The 16,845-nt window shown below is 41.0% G+C and overlaps 1 protein-coding gene across 1 annotated transcript in view; it reads left to right on the plus strand.

Moving 5' to 3' along the window:
- Nucleotides 1–693: 693 nt before the first annotated feature.
- Nucleotides 694–16,845, plus strand: part of MDN1 (midasin AAA ATPase 1) — a 157,813-nt gene continuing 141,661 nt past the window's right edge. The window contains exons 1-5 of the mRNA XM_028108025.2: nucleotides 694–930; nucleotides 9,797–10,023; nucleotides 15,221–15,445; nucleotides 15,953–16,060; nucleotides 16,137–16,329. Coding sequence (XP_027963826.2) covers nucleotides 829–930; nucleotides 9,797–10,023; nucleotides 15,221–15,445; nucleotides 15,953–16,060; nucleotides 16,137–16,329 — 855 coding nt within the window. The 5' untranslated portion in view covers nucleotides 694–828. The remainder of the gene's footprint in view (nucleotides 931–9,796; nucleotides 10,024–15,220; nucleotides 15,446–15,952; nucleotides 16,061–16,136; nucleotides 16,330–16,845) is intronic.

Consider the following 16,845-nt stretch of genomic DNA (forward strand, 5'->3'; position numbering starts at 1 on the left):
CACCCAGGCGCCCGAGATCTACCCCTTTTTAAAACACTTTTTAGAGGCATAATTTACACAAGGTGCACAAATCTTGTGTACAGCTGTTTTTTGCTTTTAAAAATTTTTCTACCAGCGTAACACCACCGAGAGGAAGATAATGAAAAATTTCCATCACCATAGGACGTTCCCTCAGGTCCCCTGGCTGTCAATACTCTCTAAAGCAACCATTAGCCTGACTGTCATTATTTTGGCTTGTTCTTGAACTACACATAAATGTGAAGTTCTAGTCCACTCTTTTTAACGGCTTCTTAATATTCTATAACTTATATACCACACTTTAAATATTCCCTAACTGAGCACTTATTTCCAATATTTATATTACGAATACCGCAAGGGGCGTGCTTGTCATACTTCCATAGGAGGGAGGCATGGTGGGCTGAGAGCTCCCTCGCTTCTCCCGCCTAGCGGAATCTACTGTCTCGCTGTGCCGCCACACCTTGCCTCCGAAACCTACCAGGACTGTACCCAAGAGACCCGGATCACAACGGCAGTCCGCTTCTATTGCACTCCCGGAACTGGCGCGGTGGTGACTCCCGCTGTTTCCGCTGCTGAGGGGGCGGGGCTGGGGCCGCCCTGCCGTCGCCGTCGTGGTCGCGGGCTGATGACGGAGAGCGCCGCGTGCTCCCCCACGTGTGCTGCAGTTCTCCCGGTGTCTGCGGGGCAGCCGGGGTGCTTTCCCTGGGGGCGTAGTTGCTGGCACCTCCGGTGCGGGACCTCAGCGGCTCGGGGGATCCGAGCGCTAAGTAGGGAGCGCTGGTGGCCGCCGGGGAGAGAGGGCCTGCCGTCATGGAGCACCTTTTCCTGGAGGTGGCGGCCGCGCCGCTACGCTTACTCGCTGCCAAGAACGAGAAGAGCCGCAGCGAACTGGGCAGGTTCTTGGCCAAACAGGTAAAAGAAGGAGGGAGAGGGAAATTGCCGGGCAGACCCCAGCCGCCCCCCTCGCGCGTGCCCTGCAGCCCTGAGCGAGACGCGCTACTTTAAGGGAAGAGAGTAGCGGTGTTCTGTCACCCTGGACCCCTCCCCAGGGCTGGCCAGGGGCGGAGACGTCCGCGCGTGTTTGAGGAAATTGGAAGAATCCTTTTGTGTTTATCTGAGAGATCCTTCGGTTCTCTCCACCAGCCGACCACCCTTGCAGCACTCTGTGGCAGACGTGGCCTTCCAAAAGAAATGTGGTTTGTTTTTCTGTAATTGAGGTTGTATCTTTGCCCTTTTGACATGTGTATTACTCTAGTGTGCCAAGTCTAAGCCACCCCTGTTAGTCTGGGTGACTGTTTTTCTTTTCTGCCCCATCCCATAGTTTTGGCCGGCTGACACGTATTGATTGCGTTCTTGCTTTGCGTTTAGGCGCGGTGTGGTTCTGTGAGGAGACAGAAATTCGTTACGGTCTCTGCCCCCAGGGAATTTAGCATTTATTTTTGGAGAGAGTTCATAAACACAACAACCGAAGGGCAAAGCAAGACAGCTAGTGCCAACTGTGTAACATTAACCATAGGCATTATTAGGTGAATTAGAGTCTTCTAGGAAATGGGTTTTTGACCTTTTAAGAGCCTTCTCTCGACTCCCTGCTGTTTGAGTTGAGGACCTTTATCATGCATTTTTTTCACGTTGCATTTTAATTTCCTATTTTATGCTTCCTCTCCCCCAATATCTTTGAGCTTCTTGAGAGTGGAAAATGTGGGTTTTCTTCTTCTAACTCCGGTATCTATAACTTATTTATTCAGTCATAAGTGCGTTGTGGAAATACCCCATTGCTTAGGAAGCAACGAGAGTATTTTGGGTCTGGAGCAGCAGAGAACTAACATGAGAGTCATTTCTGTTTGGTGACAGCAAACTGAAAATCTAAAGGGGAGGGAGGAGTCAAAGATCTTGGGGTTTCTGGCTTCTGAGACCCAGTGAAGGAAATCACTAAACAAATGGTGAGCTGTAGAAAGAAAACAGTTTTGATGGGTTGGACTAAGAAAAGAGAATCAATTTGTATGAGCTGAGCTTCTGGTGACAGGCTTCTGGGTTATGGACTGTTGCTGGAGGTAGTTTTTGTAAGTGGGCTTTAGAATTCAGAGCACAAGTTCTGAATCTGGCGATCATGGACCAGCAACAGGAGATTTATGTTTCCACGCCACTGTAACTGGATGTAAAATTGGTGTTTATGTATTGGGAGTGGGGTGGGGAAATGGTTTGTAGTCTTTAATAGATAAAGTTTTAGAGAATCTGACACACAAAAGTGTGAGAACTACTCATTTGGATTCTGAGATTGTATAGAAATAGTATTGGATTTGAAAGCTACTCGAAAGTTCAGTTGAATTAAGGAGATTAGGAGACCTTTGCTTCTCCCTTTTCTTTGCTTCACATTGTCAAATTCTGTCCTATCTGAGATGTCTTTCAGGTTTGTTCCTTGAACCATTCTTAGTAATCATTTCAAGACTTTGACTCAGAAGAGTTGTTTGTGTTGCTATTCTCTTTTTCTCCTGTTTTTGGAAACAAAACAATTTTTATTAGAAAGCAAAGACTTTTGAAAACATGATTCTCATTGCAGTTGAGATCTGAAGTAAGAATTTTTTTAGGATTGTGTTTCTTTTTATGTTATCTCAGCTGGTGACACCACCTTCTCTCTATCCAGTCACTTTAGAGAACTGAGTGTCCTCATTCTTTTCACTCCTTTTCCTTCACATATGGCCAAGTCTTCCATGTTTTATTTACTCAATATTGAATCTATTCCTTCCTTTTCATCCCTACTACCACCACCATCCTATAGTTCTGACTCCATTCCAGTATGTGTGTTTTCCAACATCTCCAAGCAATTCTCAGACACAAGCTAGGTGTCTTAAAATTTAACTCAGTTCTGACACTGTCTACCTGGAGATAGCATCAGATCCCACATGTTAGGGGTTCAGTCCTACAAAACTTCCCCCACCGCCAATTCAGATGCCAATTAAAAGTCCAGGTTGTCAGGTGGGAGGATGGGTTAGCCTGGTGTTGGGTATTAAAGAGGGCACGCGCTGCATGGAGCACTGGTTATACACAAACAATGAATCATGGAACACTACATCAAAAACTAATGATGTAATGTATGGTGATTAACATAACAATAAAAATTTTTTTAAAAGTCTAGATTGTCACCTACACTTCTTACCAACTGGCTGTGGATTGGAAGTTCCTACAGCCCCCTCCTTGGATTTGACTAAATTGCTAGAGTGGCTCACAGAACTCAGAGAAACATTTTACTTACTAGATCAATGGTTTATTATAAAAGAATATAATTCAGCAATTGCCAGATGGAAGAGATGTATAGGATAAGGTATGTGAGAAGGAGTGCAGAGCTTCCATGCCCTCTCCAGAGGTGACACTTTTTTTTTTTTTAAATTTCATTTATTTATTTGGCAGAGAGAGATAGTGAGAGCAGGAACACAAGCAGGGGGAGTGAGAGAGGAAGTAGCAGTCTTCCCACCGAGTAGGGAGCCTGATGTGGGGCTCGATCCCAGGACCCTAGGATCATGACCGGAGCCGAAGGCAGATGCTTAACGACTGAGCCACCCAGGCGCCCCAGAGGTGACACTTTCTCCACATAGCCATGTCTTCACCAACTTGGAAGCTCTCCTGATCGAGTCCTTTTGGGTTTTTATAGAGACTTCATTACATAGGTATGATTGATGAACTCTTTAGCCATTAGTGTTGGAACTCAGTGTCCAACGCCTGGTCTGTGAGGTGGAGGTGGGGGTAGGACTGAAAGTTCCAACACTGTAATCATTCGGTTGTTTCTCTTGACAACCAGTCCCCATCCTTGGGTCTTTCAAAATATACTACCTTGGGGCACCTGGCTGGCTCAGTTGATAGAGCATGCCAACTCTCGATCTTGGGTAGTGAGTTCAAGCACCATGTTGGGCCCAGAACTTACTTTTAAAACCAAAAAAAAAAAAAAACCTCTTAAAATTCACCTCCTTAACATAACAACATAACAAATGACACCTTTATCACTCTCCTCACAGGAAATTCCAAGGGTTTTTAGGAAAATATACTATTATAAGTCATGGGGAGTCTGGGTGGCTCAGTCTGTTAAGCGTCCCACACTTGGTTTTGGCTCAGGTTGAGATCTCATGGGTGGTGAGATCAAGCCCTGGTCCTGCTCTGCTCACCAGAGAGTCTGCTTGAGGATTCTGCCCCTCTGCCCCTCCCCGCCATGTGCACGAAGCTTTCTTTCTCTCAAATAAATAAATCTTTAAAAAAATGTTTTATAAATGACAGTATCACACATCCCTTACCTCCTTGATCACCGTCTGCGTTCAGGAAGAGCAGAGTGCTTAAGATACTGGAACTCAAGTATGGCTGAAGAGCAAATCTAGTCTCTTAATTCCTTTTGGGGCCTTGAACAAGTTACTTAACTCTCTTGAGTCTCAGTTTCTTGATACATTACATATGGCAGCTGCTAAATAGTTGCAAGGACTCCGGTTCTGCTGCTAGGTTTGTGACCTTAACCCCTTTTTTATTTTTCAGTTTCCTTATCTGTAAAATGGGGATAATATTACCACTTTATGGGTTACTGGGAGAATTAGATGCCTAGACTATAGTAAGCACTGTTTATAAAAGTGGTTAATTATTATTGCTATAAATAAGATTGTTGTAAGATCTAGATAATGCATGTGAGGAGCTTACTAAAGTGCCTGGCATAAAGTAAATAATCAGTACATGTGAGCTTTAATAATAATAATAATTTTTAAAAACCACTTTATTGAGATACAATTCACATACCTTATACTTCATCCATTTATTTAAGTGTACAGTTCAGTGGTTTTGCTATGTTCACAGATATGCACAACTGTTATCACAGTTTATTTTAGACTGTGATATTTAGACATTTTTCTTTTTTTTTAATTTTTAAAAAATTTATGTAAGTAATTTCTACACCCAATGTGGGGCTCAAACTCATGACCCTGAGATCAAGAGTTGCATGCTCTTTTCGACTGGGCCAGTGAGGCAACCTGACATTTTCATTATTTCAAAAAGAACCCCCATACCTTTTAGCTACCCCTGCCCCTGCATCGCTGTGCTCTCCCAAATCCCCCCAGGCAACCACTAACTTACTTTTTTTCTCTCTAGGTTCCCTCTTCTGGTTATTTAATATAATTATCATTAATAAGTCATCTGACTCTGTCCCCATCCTGTATAAAAGCTCCCCATTGTCTCCAGGATAATAATCCAAGTTTTCTAAAATGGTATATGGTATATGAGGTGTTTTTTAGTTTTTGAAATTTTTAAAAGTTTCTTTAAAAAAAAAAGGTTTATTTATTTAATCTGTACACCCAACATGGGGCTTGAACTCATGATCAAGAGTCTCATGTTCTTCTGAATGAGCCAGCCAGGTGCCCCCAAAATAAAAGTTTATTAAAAGGAACTTTTTTGTTTTTTTTCTTTTTCCTGTCAACCTTATTTCCATTTTTTGTTTCAAGTATTTTTTAATCCAGCCTACTGGTTCTCAACTGGGGTAATTTTGCGCCAAGGGCAAATCTGGAGACATTTTTGGTTGTCCCAACTGGTCGTGGTGGGGTTGCTTCTAGCATATAGTGTTTAGAGGCCAGCGATGTTGCTAAATATGTTACAATGTATGAGATAGCCTCACAAGGTATCATCCAGCTCCAAATATCAATAGCGCAAAATTAAGAAAGAAACCTCAAATATATGTACACCTAATAACAGAAGATCAAAATATGTGAATCAAACAGTGACAGAAGGGGTGACTCAGTCGTTAAGCGTCTGCCTTCGGCTCAGGTCATGATCCCAGGGTCCTGGGATCGATCCCCACATAGGGCTCTCTGCTCTGTGGGAAGCCTGCTTCTCCCTCTCCCACTCCCCCTGCTTGTGTTCCCTCTCTCACTGTCTCAAATAAAGAAATAAAATCTTAAAAAAAAAAGTGACAGAAGAGGAAAAACAGGCAAATTCACAATTACAGTTGGAGACTTTGACATTCTATCCTGAAAAATTGATAGAACAAATACAGAAAATCACTAAGCATGTGGAAGACCCACTATCAACAAACCTGACCTATTTGACATTTATGAGTGCTGTGCCTAATAACAATAGAATACATGTTCTGCTCATCTGGAACATTTACCAAGATAGAGCATATTCTGAGCCATTAAACAAGTCTCAATAAATTTAAGAGAATTAAAATCATACTTGGGATATTCAGTGACCCCACTGGAATTAGGGGAAAAAAAGCCCCAAAAAGATACTGGCAAAATCCCTAAATGTTAGAAATTAAAAAACAAAATTAGAGAAAATAAAAAGATGGTTAAAGGAAAATCACTGGAAGAATCAGAGATTTTTTTTTTTTTTTTTAAGATTTTTTTTGAGGGGCGCCTGGGTGGCTCAGTCGATTTAAGCGACTGCCTCCGGCTCCGGTCGTGATCCCAGGGTCCTGGGATTGAGCCCCACCACCAGCTCCTTGCTCAGCGGGGAGTCTGCTTCTCCCTGCCTGCTGTTCCCCCTGCTTGTGCTTGTGCTCTCTCTCACTCTCTCTTGCTCGCTCGCTCTCTCTGTGTCAAATAAATAAAATCTTTAAAAAAAAAAAGATTTTATTCGAGAGAGAGAGCACGAGCTGTGGGAAGGGGCAGAGGAAGAGGGAGAAGCAGACTCCCCCACTGAGCAGGGAGCCCGACGAACATGGACTCATTTCCAGAACCCTGAGATCATGACCTGAGCCGAAGGCAGATGCTTAAATGACCGAGCTACCCAGGCGTCCCCATGAAAGTATTTTGAACCGAATGATAATTTAAACAAATTGTGGAATGCAGCTAGAGCAGTATTTAGAGGGAAATTCATATTTTCAAAACATTGAATTCTTTTTTTTTTTTAATTAGACCTCATGCCCAGTGTGGAGCCCAACACAGGGCTTGAACTCATGACTTCAAAATCCAGAGTCACATACATGCTCTATTGACTGAGCCAGCCAGGCGCCCTATAACATTAAATTCTTATATTAGGAAAGAAACATTTGAAATCAGTGATATTTTTTAAGCTTTCACCTTAGAGAATTAGAAAAGGAAGAGCAAATTAAACCCAAAATAAGTAGAAGAAAGACAATAATAAAGGTAAGAGTAGAAATTAGTGAAATAGAAAACGGACAAACAATAGAGCAATCCAGTAAAGCCAGAAAGTGAGTCTTTGCAAAGATTGATCAAGAATAAATGGGAAAGATCCAAACTACTAGGAATGAAAATGCCACTGTTAACAGATTCTAAAAAGAGTAAAAAGATAGGTGATTAATATGAACAATTTTATGCTAATAAATTAAGCAGTTTAGATCAAAGAGTGTTTGAAGAATACAAACTACCAAAACCCACTCAAGAAAAACAAGCTAGGAATAGAACACAAGTTAGGAATAGAACAAAATTTCCTCAAGCTGATACAGAACATTTACAAAAATGGAGAAAAGATTGAACAGATGATAAATGAGTGGCTATTAAACACTTGAAAAAATTCTCAACATCTTTGATGATATCATCTTTGATGATAGCTAGAAACAGTGAAGCAATGAGGATATCTATCAACATGCAAATGGGTAATAAAGTTGTGGTTTGTTCATAGTGAAAAACTAGTCAGTAATAAAATGGAGTAAGTTATTGAAGCATTTAATTACACAGATGATTGTCAAAAGCATTATGCTGAGCAAGGTAAATTGGACAGAAAAGAGCATGTACTATATGATTAAATTTATATAAAGTTGTAGACTAGTTTAATCTATGGTCATAAAATCATTATTAGTTGCCAGTCAAGGGGATTGATTGCCAAGGAACATAAGGGAACTTTGGGTTTGATACTTTAATTGGGTGGTGGTTACATGGGTGTGTACATATGTCAAAACTCATCAAATTGGGGCGCCTGAGTGGCTCAGTCATTAAGCGTTTGCCTTCAGCTCAGGCCATGGTCCCCGGGGTCCTGGGATCTAGCCCTGCATCGGGCTCCCTGCTCAGCAGGAAGCCTGCTTCTCCCTCCCCCACTCCCCCTGCTTGTGTTCCCTCTCTTGCTGTGTCTCTCTCTGTCAAATAAATAAAATATTAAAAAAAACACTCATCAAACTATAAATGGGTGCATTTTATTGTATGTAAAGTATATGTCAGTGAAGATTTATGTATGTATGTATGTATTTAAGTTTGTTTTTAGAAAGCTAAATAACTGAGGGCACCTGGCTGGCTCAGTCAGTAGAGCATGCGACTCTTTTTTTTTTTTTTTTTTTTAAAGATTTATTTATTTATTTTGAGAGAGAGAGAGAGGAGGGCCAGAGGGAGAAGCAGGTTCCTCGCCGAGCAGGGAGCCTGATGCGGGACTCGATCCTGGGACTCCAGGATCATGACCCGAGCCGAAGGCTGTTGCTTAACCAACTGAGCCACCCAGGCGCCCTCGAGCATGCGACTCTTGATCTTGGGGTCAGGAGTTGGAGCCGCACATTGGGCATAGAGTTTACTTTAAAAAAAAAGGCTAAATATCTATTTATTCTAACATCGTTTTCCAGATTACCTTTTTTTTTTTTAAAGATTTTATTTATTTATTTGAGAGAGTGAGCAGGGGAAAGGGTGTAGGGAGAGAGAGAGAGAGAGAACCTCAAGCAGACTCCATGCTAGGCGTGGAGCCTGATGCAGGGCTTGATTCTGGGACCCTGAGCCACCCAGGCACCCCTACTGTATACTTTTTAAATGATATCTTTAGTGGGCTTGTTTATAGGGACATTCGGCAGTTGAAAATGTCATATCATGCCTCTGTGAATCATGACCAAATCTGTTAAATTTCCTTGTAGGACTAATATTGATAGAAATTGTTCCAATGTAACATCTTTCCCCCATCAGTGCTTTATGCAGAATTAGTTGTTTTATGAGTGAATGCCCTTATATTTTGGAAGATTTCATAAGAGGTCAGGTGTAAGGTGACCTTTTGTGAGAGATAATTTTGGAAAAAATTGTTAAATTTTTCCATATGGTATTTAGGTTGTGTTCAAGCTGCACTCTTATGGATAACTTTAGTGTGAAACTCCATAGGATAAATTCATAGCATTGGATTTGCTGGGTCGGAGGGTATGACCCTTAATCAGTTTAAACCTGAGGTCCCATTGTCAGTAGCAAGGTTGTATAGATCTGCATGCACACTAGCAATATGAGACCTTTTACACGCTTTTTCAGTTTTCCTTGTTGCTCTTATGGACATTCTGAGCCCAGGCACTAGAATTTTGTGGTCTATTTCATCTTGCATATCAAAGTGTGGCCGTCTCCTTTGGATTCTGTTTTGTTTATTTATTAGAGGCTGAAGCCTTCATAGGGATATCCTCATTCATTTTCTGGAATTGATTTATCTCTATCCTTTCTTCAAGAGAGTTGGCAGTTTTGCATACTAACTGTAGGGGTTTTGTTTTGTTTTTTTCCCATGCAATTTCTGTTTTCCTTCAAGAGCAAAGGAGCTGGGGGAAACACTGGATTCTCTGGGAAGTATTGAAACCATGAAACAGATTATTTTTCAGGAAAGCTGTGTAGCATTTTGCATGGAATTCAGGTATCAGTCCTATCACTCAAACCCCAGTGGACTCTTTGTTACAGCCTTTTACTTTAAATTCACTGTAATCTTCTATTGCAAAAACCCCCATTGTGTTTTATAAGATAAATTCACTTATGAAGTCTGGAAATTGGATGTTTTGATTCCAAGCTAGGATTTTTGCTTTTCTGCAGCAGTACAAATGAGTAGCATTTATATAGATACATTGTTTTGCCCTTCTCAGTTTTGGACACCTCAAGATCGCCAGTGTATCCTGAATACCTTAGCCCAATTACTTCTGGATAAAGACTGTACTATGCTGGTTGGTCGCCAGCTGCGCCCGCTTCTTCTGGATTTGCTGGAAAGGAATGCTGAGGCCATTAAAGCTGGAGGCCAAGTCAACCACGATCTACACGAACGGCTCTGTGTGTCAATGAGCAAACTCATCTGTAACCATCCTGATGTCCTCCCGTGAGTAACAGTTTTTTCTTCGTATTTCTCCTTGAGGTTGTAGAACCAGCTGTCTCCTGGGAAGTAAAGGAGGAGTCTTGAGTTGAGAAGAAGGTAAGAAGGGAAATACAAGAAAGAAGAAAGATAAGTAGTACTGTTTTATAAAAATGATCACAACAGAATCCCTTTATCCAGCTCAGTTTAATAACCATTTACTGTTCTTTTAAGTCTTGGCCATCAAGACAGGCCTGGAAAAATGGCTAAGACATGTTCCTTGCCTTCAAGGATTGTATCATCTGGTGAGACATATAAGGCGATTTAAGTGTATTTATTTATTTATTATTTATTTATTTTTAAAGATTTTATTTATTTGTCAGAGAAAGAAAGAGTGTGCACAAGCAGGAGGAGCTGCAGGCCAGGCTCTCCTCTGAGCAAGGAGCCCTATGCGGGACTCAGTAAGAACTTTCATTCTAGGGGCGCCTGGGTGGCTCAGTCATTAAGTGTCTGTCTTCAGTTCAGGTCGTGATCCCAGGGTCCTGGGATCGAGCCCCGCATCGGGCTCCCTGCTCTGTGGGAGGCCTGTTTCTGTCTCTCCCACTCCCCCTGCTTGTGTTCCCTCTCTCGCTCTCTCTCTAATAAATAAAATTAAAAAAAAAAAGAACTTTCATTCTAAAGTTGAATAATATCTGTGCACTAATAAGAGCATCTCTCTTTTTTTTTTAAGATTTTGTTTGAGAGAGAGAAAGTGCTTGCGCATGAGCCTGTGCAACTGGGGAGGGGCAAAGGGGTAAGAAGGAGAGGGAAAAAGAATCTGAAGCGAATTCTCCACTGAACGGGCAGCCTGATGCGGGACTCGCTGTCATGACTGTGAGCCATCCAGGTGCCCCTAAGAGTATCTGTTATATCCATCTTTTATTTATTAGTTTTCATCAACATAATAAGTACACTTTGGCTTTCTTGGAACTATGATCTCTAATCTGGTTCTTGAATGAAGGGAATAAGAAATGAAGGCTTGGGAAAAAGCCATAATTTGTATGAGCTTTTCTAAAAGGGGAGGGAAAAAATGAGCCCAGGTTAATGGGACTAGAAAATACACGGCAAATATCAATGTTAAACTTGGTAATTAGGAACATATGCTGTGGGTTGATTGGGGTTGAGATTGTGGCCTACTTAGTGCTGTAATCATTTAGACGTACTTGTCTGTGGTACCATTTCATAACGTGTGCCGACTATCCTGTACTTACCATTTGAGATTGATGTGTGGATAACTTGAACCCCCATTTCTCCTAAGCCTTTGTGGTAGAGTGCTTCTGGATTGTGTTTGAGAATCATTAAAATGATGGATTAGTTATGTCTGATTTCCCATCCGCTTCAAGTTTTATGTTCTTATTGAATGCGTGTGTGAGCACACCCCTATTTTTTCTTCTTTTCATTTTGCCAAGGCTGTATATTTTATTTACACTCCCATTTCATTCCAAAAATTATATGATGCAGTTTACAAAAGTGCCTGTGATAGAGTAATTCAAAAAACAAGCAAAAAAGCTGTGTGTAAACGAATCAATGCATGTTGTACAATAAACTATAGACAATCATGTAGAATGAGATTTTGATTTTTAGTTTTAAGAATTATAGCTGATTAATTCAACATGTGCCCCAAATTTCCTCTGTAGAGGAAATATACCTAATGTATTAGGAATACACCAAATATATTTAGATAGGATCCCCCAATTTTAGTTGAATCTTTTATATATCCTATATTAGGATATAGGATATAGTCATAGGAGACCCTTCTTTTAAGCTCAGGACCACATCATGTGGGTAAAAAAGACAAATATAATGGGTTATTGTGTTTTGCAAACAATTGAATATAGTGGAGGTGTGTGAGCCAAATACTTAAGGGGAGGAAGAAAATCACTAAAAAGGAATGAATGTTTCCCTCTTGGAAATCAGAGAAAATTTTGTACTGTGGCAGATTGTGGAGGAAGAGCAAGGAGAGGAAGAATGAAGAGAAAAGAAATAGGATAGCAGTGAAAATCTAGGAAAAAAAAAAGAGACTGAAGAGAAGGTACTCAGTCAGTCTCCCTAGGGTCCTAATGCTTGCCATTCATTTATGGGTACATACCTCTTTCTGAGCTCAAGGTGTTGTTTGAGGCTTCCGTGTGGTACCTCAGTGGTCTTAAGCATTTCTTTTTTTTCTTTTTTTTCCCTTATGCTATTTGTTCATTACTGGGTGCCCCCCCCAGTTTTATTGAGATAACAATTGAAATATATTTTTCTTGACATATAACATTGTATAAGTTGAAGGTATATTACATAGTGATTTGATACATGTATATATTGTAAAATATTTACCATAATAAGGTTAGTTAAGACATCTTTCACCTCACATAATTACCATTTTGTTCCTGTTTGTTCATACTGTTTTTGCATCTAGAATCCTCCAACATATGTTTTACTCTAACAGATTCTTTGTAAGGACTCCGGGAAAGCAATCCCAGTCTGTTGATACGTTCTCTATTTTAACATATTAGTTAGGTTTCCAAGTTCTTTTTTTTTCCTTGATTTTATTTTTTTTAAGTAATCTCAACACCCAACATGCAGTTTGTACTCACAACTGTGAGATCAAGAGTTGTACACTCTAGCCAGGTGCCCCAGGTTATTTTCGAATTTTTGACATATAATATGACATTGAACATCCTTGGGCATGAAATTTGTGGATCTGTAGTGGTGATTAGGAATGTGGATTTTAAAACAATGGTGTTGTTTTAGTAATAATATATACTTATACAGGATTTTATAGTGTTTAAGTATGTAGGTATATGTTTTTAATCTTTTTTGCATTTAGTGGTGGACCACTTCCTCTTTTTTTCCCTTAAGTTTATTTATTTACTTTCTGCACTCAGTGTGGGGCTCGAACTCACAACCCTGAAATCAAGAGTCATATGCTCTTCCGACTGAGCCAGTCAGGCACCCTTTAATCTTTATATTGTAACATCTTCAGCAACATCATTGTAAAATCTTATTTTAAATCTTTAGAGAGGTTACCTAAATTGTTCTAAGTGTCAGAGCCGGAACTGGACCACAGGTCTTATTTCTAGATGCTGGGAAGACTGTGATGAGTTGCCCAAGCGAGTGGCTCATCCAAGGTTAGATGTTTAACTGGATGGTATTCCTTGTTGCATTTTGGACTTTATGACTCTTCATCTTCCTCCAGGAAAGAGACCCTTCTCCTCAGTCTTTGAATATTCTTTAGGGAAAAAAACTAATGTTATTCTCTGGCTAAAGATGCTTTATTGGTCCATCCATCATTGCTGAGATCAGAATTTTAGAGCACTCCTTGAAAATGATGGGTCTTTAGAGAAAAGGGTGATGTAGTCGAGTAAGTTTGGGAGAGAATATTGACCAGTCTCCCTTTTGTATAATTAGAGCGGACCACAATTCTCTTCCTCCCATTGCTGCACAAACGTAGGGTCATTGCCAGTGCACTCTGCTCATTTCCCCCTATCTTCCTCAAAGACCCCCTGGGTCAGGTTGACCATTTGGTTACTGCTTCTCTGCCTGCATGCTTGTTACTGCCCACTTAGTCCTACATGTGCTGCCAACGTCAGCTGCCTCTGAGCTAGTGGAATACCAGCCTCTCTTCCCCCAAAGAGTTATTGTACTTATTCTGACAGCATCCTTGTGAAGAAAAAAAGTCCTGTTTTTTTTCCCCTTAATTATAAAAGTAATAAATTTAAATTATAATACAGAATTGCAAAAAGCAAAAGTCTTCTTTACCCTGAAATTCTACATTTTAGGGATAACTGTTGTTAGTAGTTTGGTGTATTTCCTCCCAAATCTCTTTTCTTTTTCTTACTCTGCCAGGTCTCTTCTGAGCAACAGCTGAATCTTCTAAGTCTCATTTGTCCACTCTCATTCAGAATATCACAAGTGTTAATTTACCAAACCTCTATTCCTGTTTGCCTGCCTTGCTTGTAGAAGTCCAAGCCTTCCCACCCTTCTCCTGAATTTGCATTATTCCCCAATTACAGTTTTATATTTGGGGATTTGTTGAGCCAGGAGTCTGGAGTATACCTCCTTGGTGCTTCAGTACAAGGTGCTCTGAAAAACAGACTCAAACGGCTCCTGCAGCTGCTGTGTCACATTCCCAATGGGCTCTTGGGGGATTCTGTTACTGGCCACTAGTTTACCAAGTTATTATAAAAGAATGCAGTTCAGGAACAGGCTGATGGGAGAGATTGCTTCATAATACTAGATTTGTCAGTGATTTTTTGGATGACACCAAAGCACAAACAACAAAAGCAAAAATTGACAAATGGGACATCAAACTAAAAAGCTGTTGCACAGCAAAGGAAACAAGGATGTAGAGACAACCTACAGATTGGGAGAAAATATTTGCAAATCATATGTCTGATAGGGGATCAATATCCAGAATACGTAAAGAACAGTGTGAAGCTTTCTTTCTTTCTTTTTTTTAAGATTTTATTTATTTATTAGAGAGAGAGAGAGAGTGTGTGTGTGTGTGAGAGAGAGAGAGAGTGAGTGAAGGGAATGGCAGGAAAGATTCCCAAGCAGACTCTGTGCTGAGCATGGAGCCTGGCGCAGGGCTCAGTCTCACGTACCTGAGATCATGACCTGAGCCTGAACCAAGAGTTGGACAGTTAACTGACTGAGCCACCCAGTGGCCCTCTGTCTGAAGCTTTTTGTCCTTCTTTGCAATCTTACTTTCCTTCCTTCTGTGCTTCATGAAAATCTGTTCATCTCTTCAGATGCAACCAAAGTGTCTATTTTGGACTCCCCCAGTTTTAGTTGAATCTTTTTTCTTGTGCCTCTTGTTGTTCCTGTAAGTGACTATCTTCCTTGTTACTGGGGGAGTCCAGGATAGTATCTCCTTGGTTTTATATCCCTGGTACTTAACACAGACTCTGGCTCCTAGTGAGAAGTTCAATAAATGTTTGTTGAAGATGAGTGGGTTTTCAGTAGAAAACACTTGGGATGAGTACTTCTGGTTTTTGTATTCTGTCAGATATCTCATGCCATGGTCCTGGTTCCTGAACTTAAACAGCATACCATCTTAGGACTAGGTAGCTTCAGTATTTGTCTCTTTGCTTTCAGACCCTTGGAAATTCCTGTTACATTCTGCTGTCCTGTCTCAAAGTGGAGATGTATACTTTGATGTCCTCGCCAACAAATGAAAATAATCTCTCTCTTTCTGAAGGTTTGCCCTGAGGTATTTCAAGGACACTTCTCCAGTCTTTCAAAGACTCTTCCTAGAGAGTTCAGATGCTAATCCAGTCCGCTATGGGCGCAGGCGGATGAAGCTCCGGGACCTAATGGAAGCAGCTTACAAGTTTCTGCAGCAAGAGCAGTCTGTGTTCCGGGAGCTCTGGGACTGGAGTGTGTGTGTCCCTCTCCTCAGAAGCCATGACACCTTGGTCCGCTGGTGTGTAGCTGTTGGACTTTTCCTGTGTTTCAAGTGTGGGGATGATAGAGGGAGTGTAGAGTTCTGTGCATGAGGAGGGAAAGGAAGCTATGTAAAATGTGTTATTTTTGTTCTGGTACCTTTTGGGTTCTTATTTCCTTTCCTTAATCATGTGTCTCTTTAGTGGAAAATGAGGTGATACTAGAGGAGTTCCACCTTTTTCAGGTTCTGTCAAGTGAATTCATCATGCCTGATTTGTGTTTTCTACTCTTAAATGTATTATATTAATTCCATAAGATTTCCTTTTCTTTTTCTTTTTTTAAAGTTTGTTTGTTTATTTTAGTAATCTTTACTTCCAGCGTCGAGCTCGAACTCCCCACCCTGAGATCAAGAGTTGCATGCTCTACCAGCTGAGCCAACCAGGCACCCCTAAGATTTCCTTTTTTAGTGTTTAGTTGGCTAGCAAATTTTCTTTATTCTTGAGAATCAGCTGCTTATCCTGAGTTTATATACTTTGATTTTCTCCAGGTACACAGCCAATTGTCTTGCTTTGGTCACCTGTATGAATGAGGAACATAAGTTATCATTCCTTAAGAAGATTTTTAATAGTGAGGAGCTGATCCATTTCAGGTTGAGGTAAGAGGATTCCTGGAGATCTTGATGTGGCTTTGCTGTGCGTTAAAGTAATTGATGAGATCCTCATTTTCCTCAGGTTACTAGAAGAGGCCCAGTTGCAGGACTTGGAGAAGGCTTTGGTTTTGGCTAATCCAGAAACCTCCCTTTGGCATAAGGAGAAGGAGCTGCAGTACTTACAGGGACATCTTGTTTCAGCTGACCTCTCTTCCAGAGTGACTGCCATCTGTGGTGTGGTGCTGCCTGGGCAGCCAGCAGTCCCTGGAGAGCAGGTATGTGGGCATTAGTAGGGTGTGTGTCCTCTTCCCCTTCTTAAACACTGAGTGTGCTTTTTTTCCTTGGCTGGGCTCTGTGTGATAGGTGTGAGTCAAACTGAGTTTGCCAAATTGCTGTTCCATTTACAGAAGTATTCAGAAGAGATTAAGAAAAATTTACCCAGGGCCTTCTTCTCTGATATTTCCTTTGTCTCTCTTTGATGTTAAATTAGAAACTCTAATGATGCCCATATGAGGCTTTTAACTTCAGCAAAGCTCTTCCATATATTCTCTCTGTGATGTTATGTAGCACGTGTTGTGATACCATATTTATGTGAAACAAAGGCAGAATGACTAGCCTGGCGACCTTTGGGCTGCCCTTTGGCAGAGACAGGACTAGGCCCAAGTATGACTCCCAGCAACTTCTTTCTGTCATAACATTCTTTTTGCTCATTGTATGGGAGGCTAGTAACTGTAGTGAACTTCCCTCTGCCATATGAAATGAGCTTCTTTCCAAGAAAATGGCTCCAGACC

This window comes from Eumetopias jubatus, unplaced genomic scaffold, assembly GCF_037043125.1.
Source record: "Eumetopias jubatus isolate StellerSeaLion01/CBP00866 unplaced genomic scaffold, mEumJub1_p1.0 scaffold_6, whole genome shotgun sequence".
NCBI classification, from domain to species: domain Eukaryota; kingdom Metazoa; phylum Chordata; class Mammalia; order Carnivora; family Otariidae; genus Eumetopias; species Eumetopias jubatus.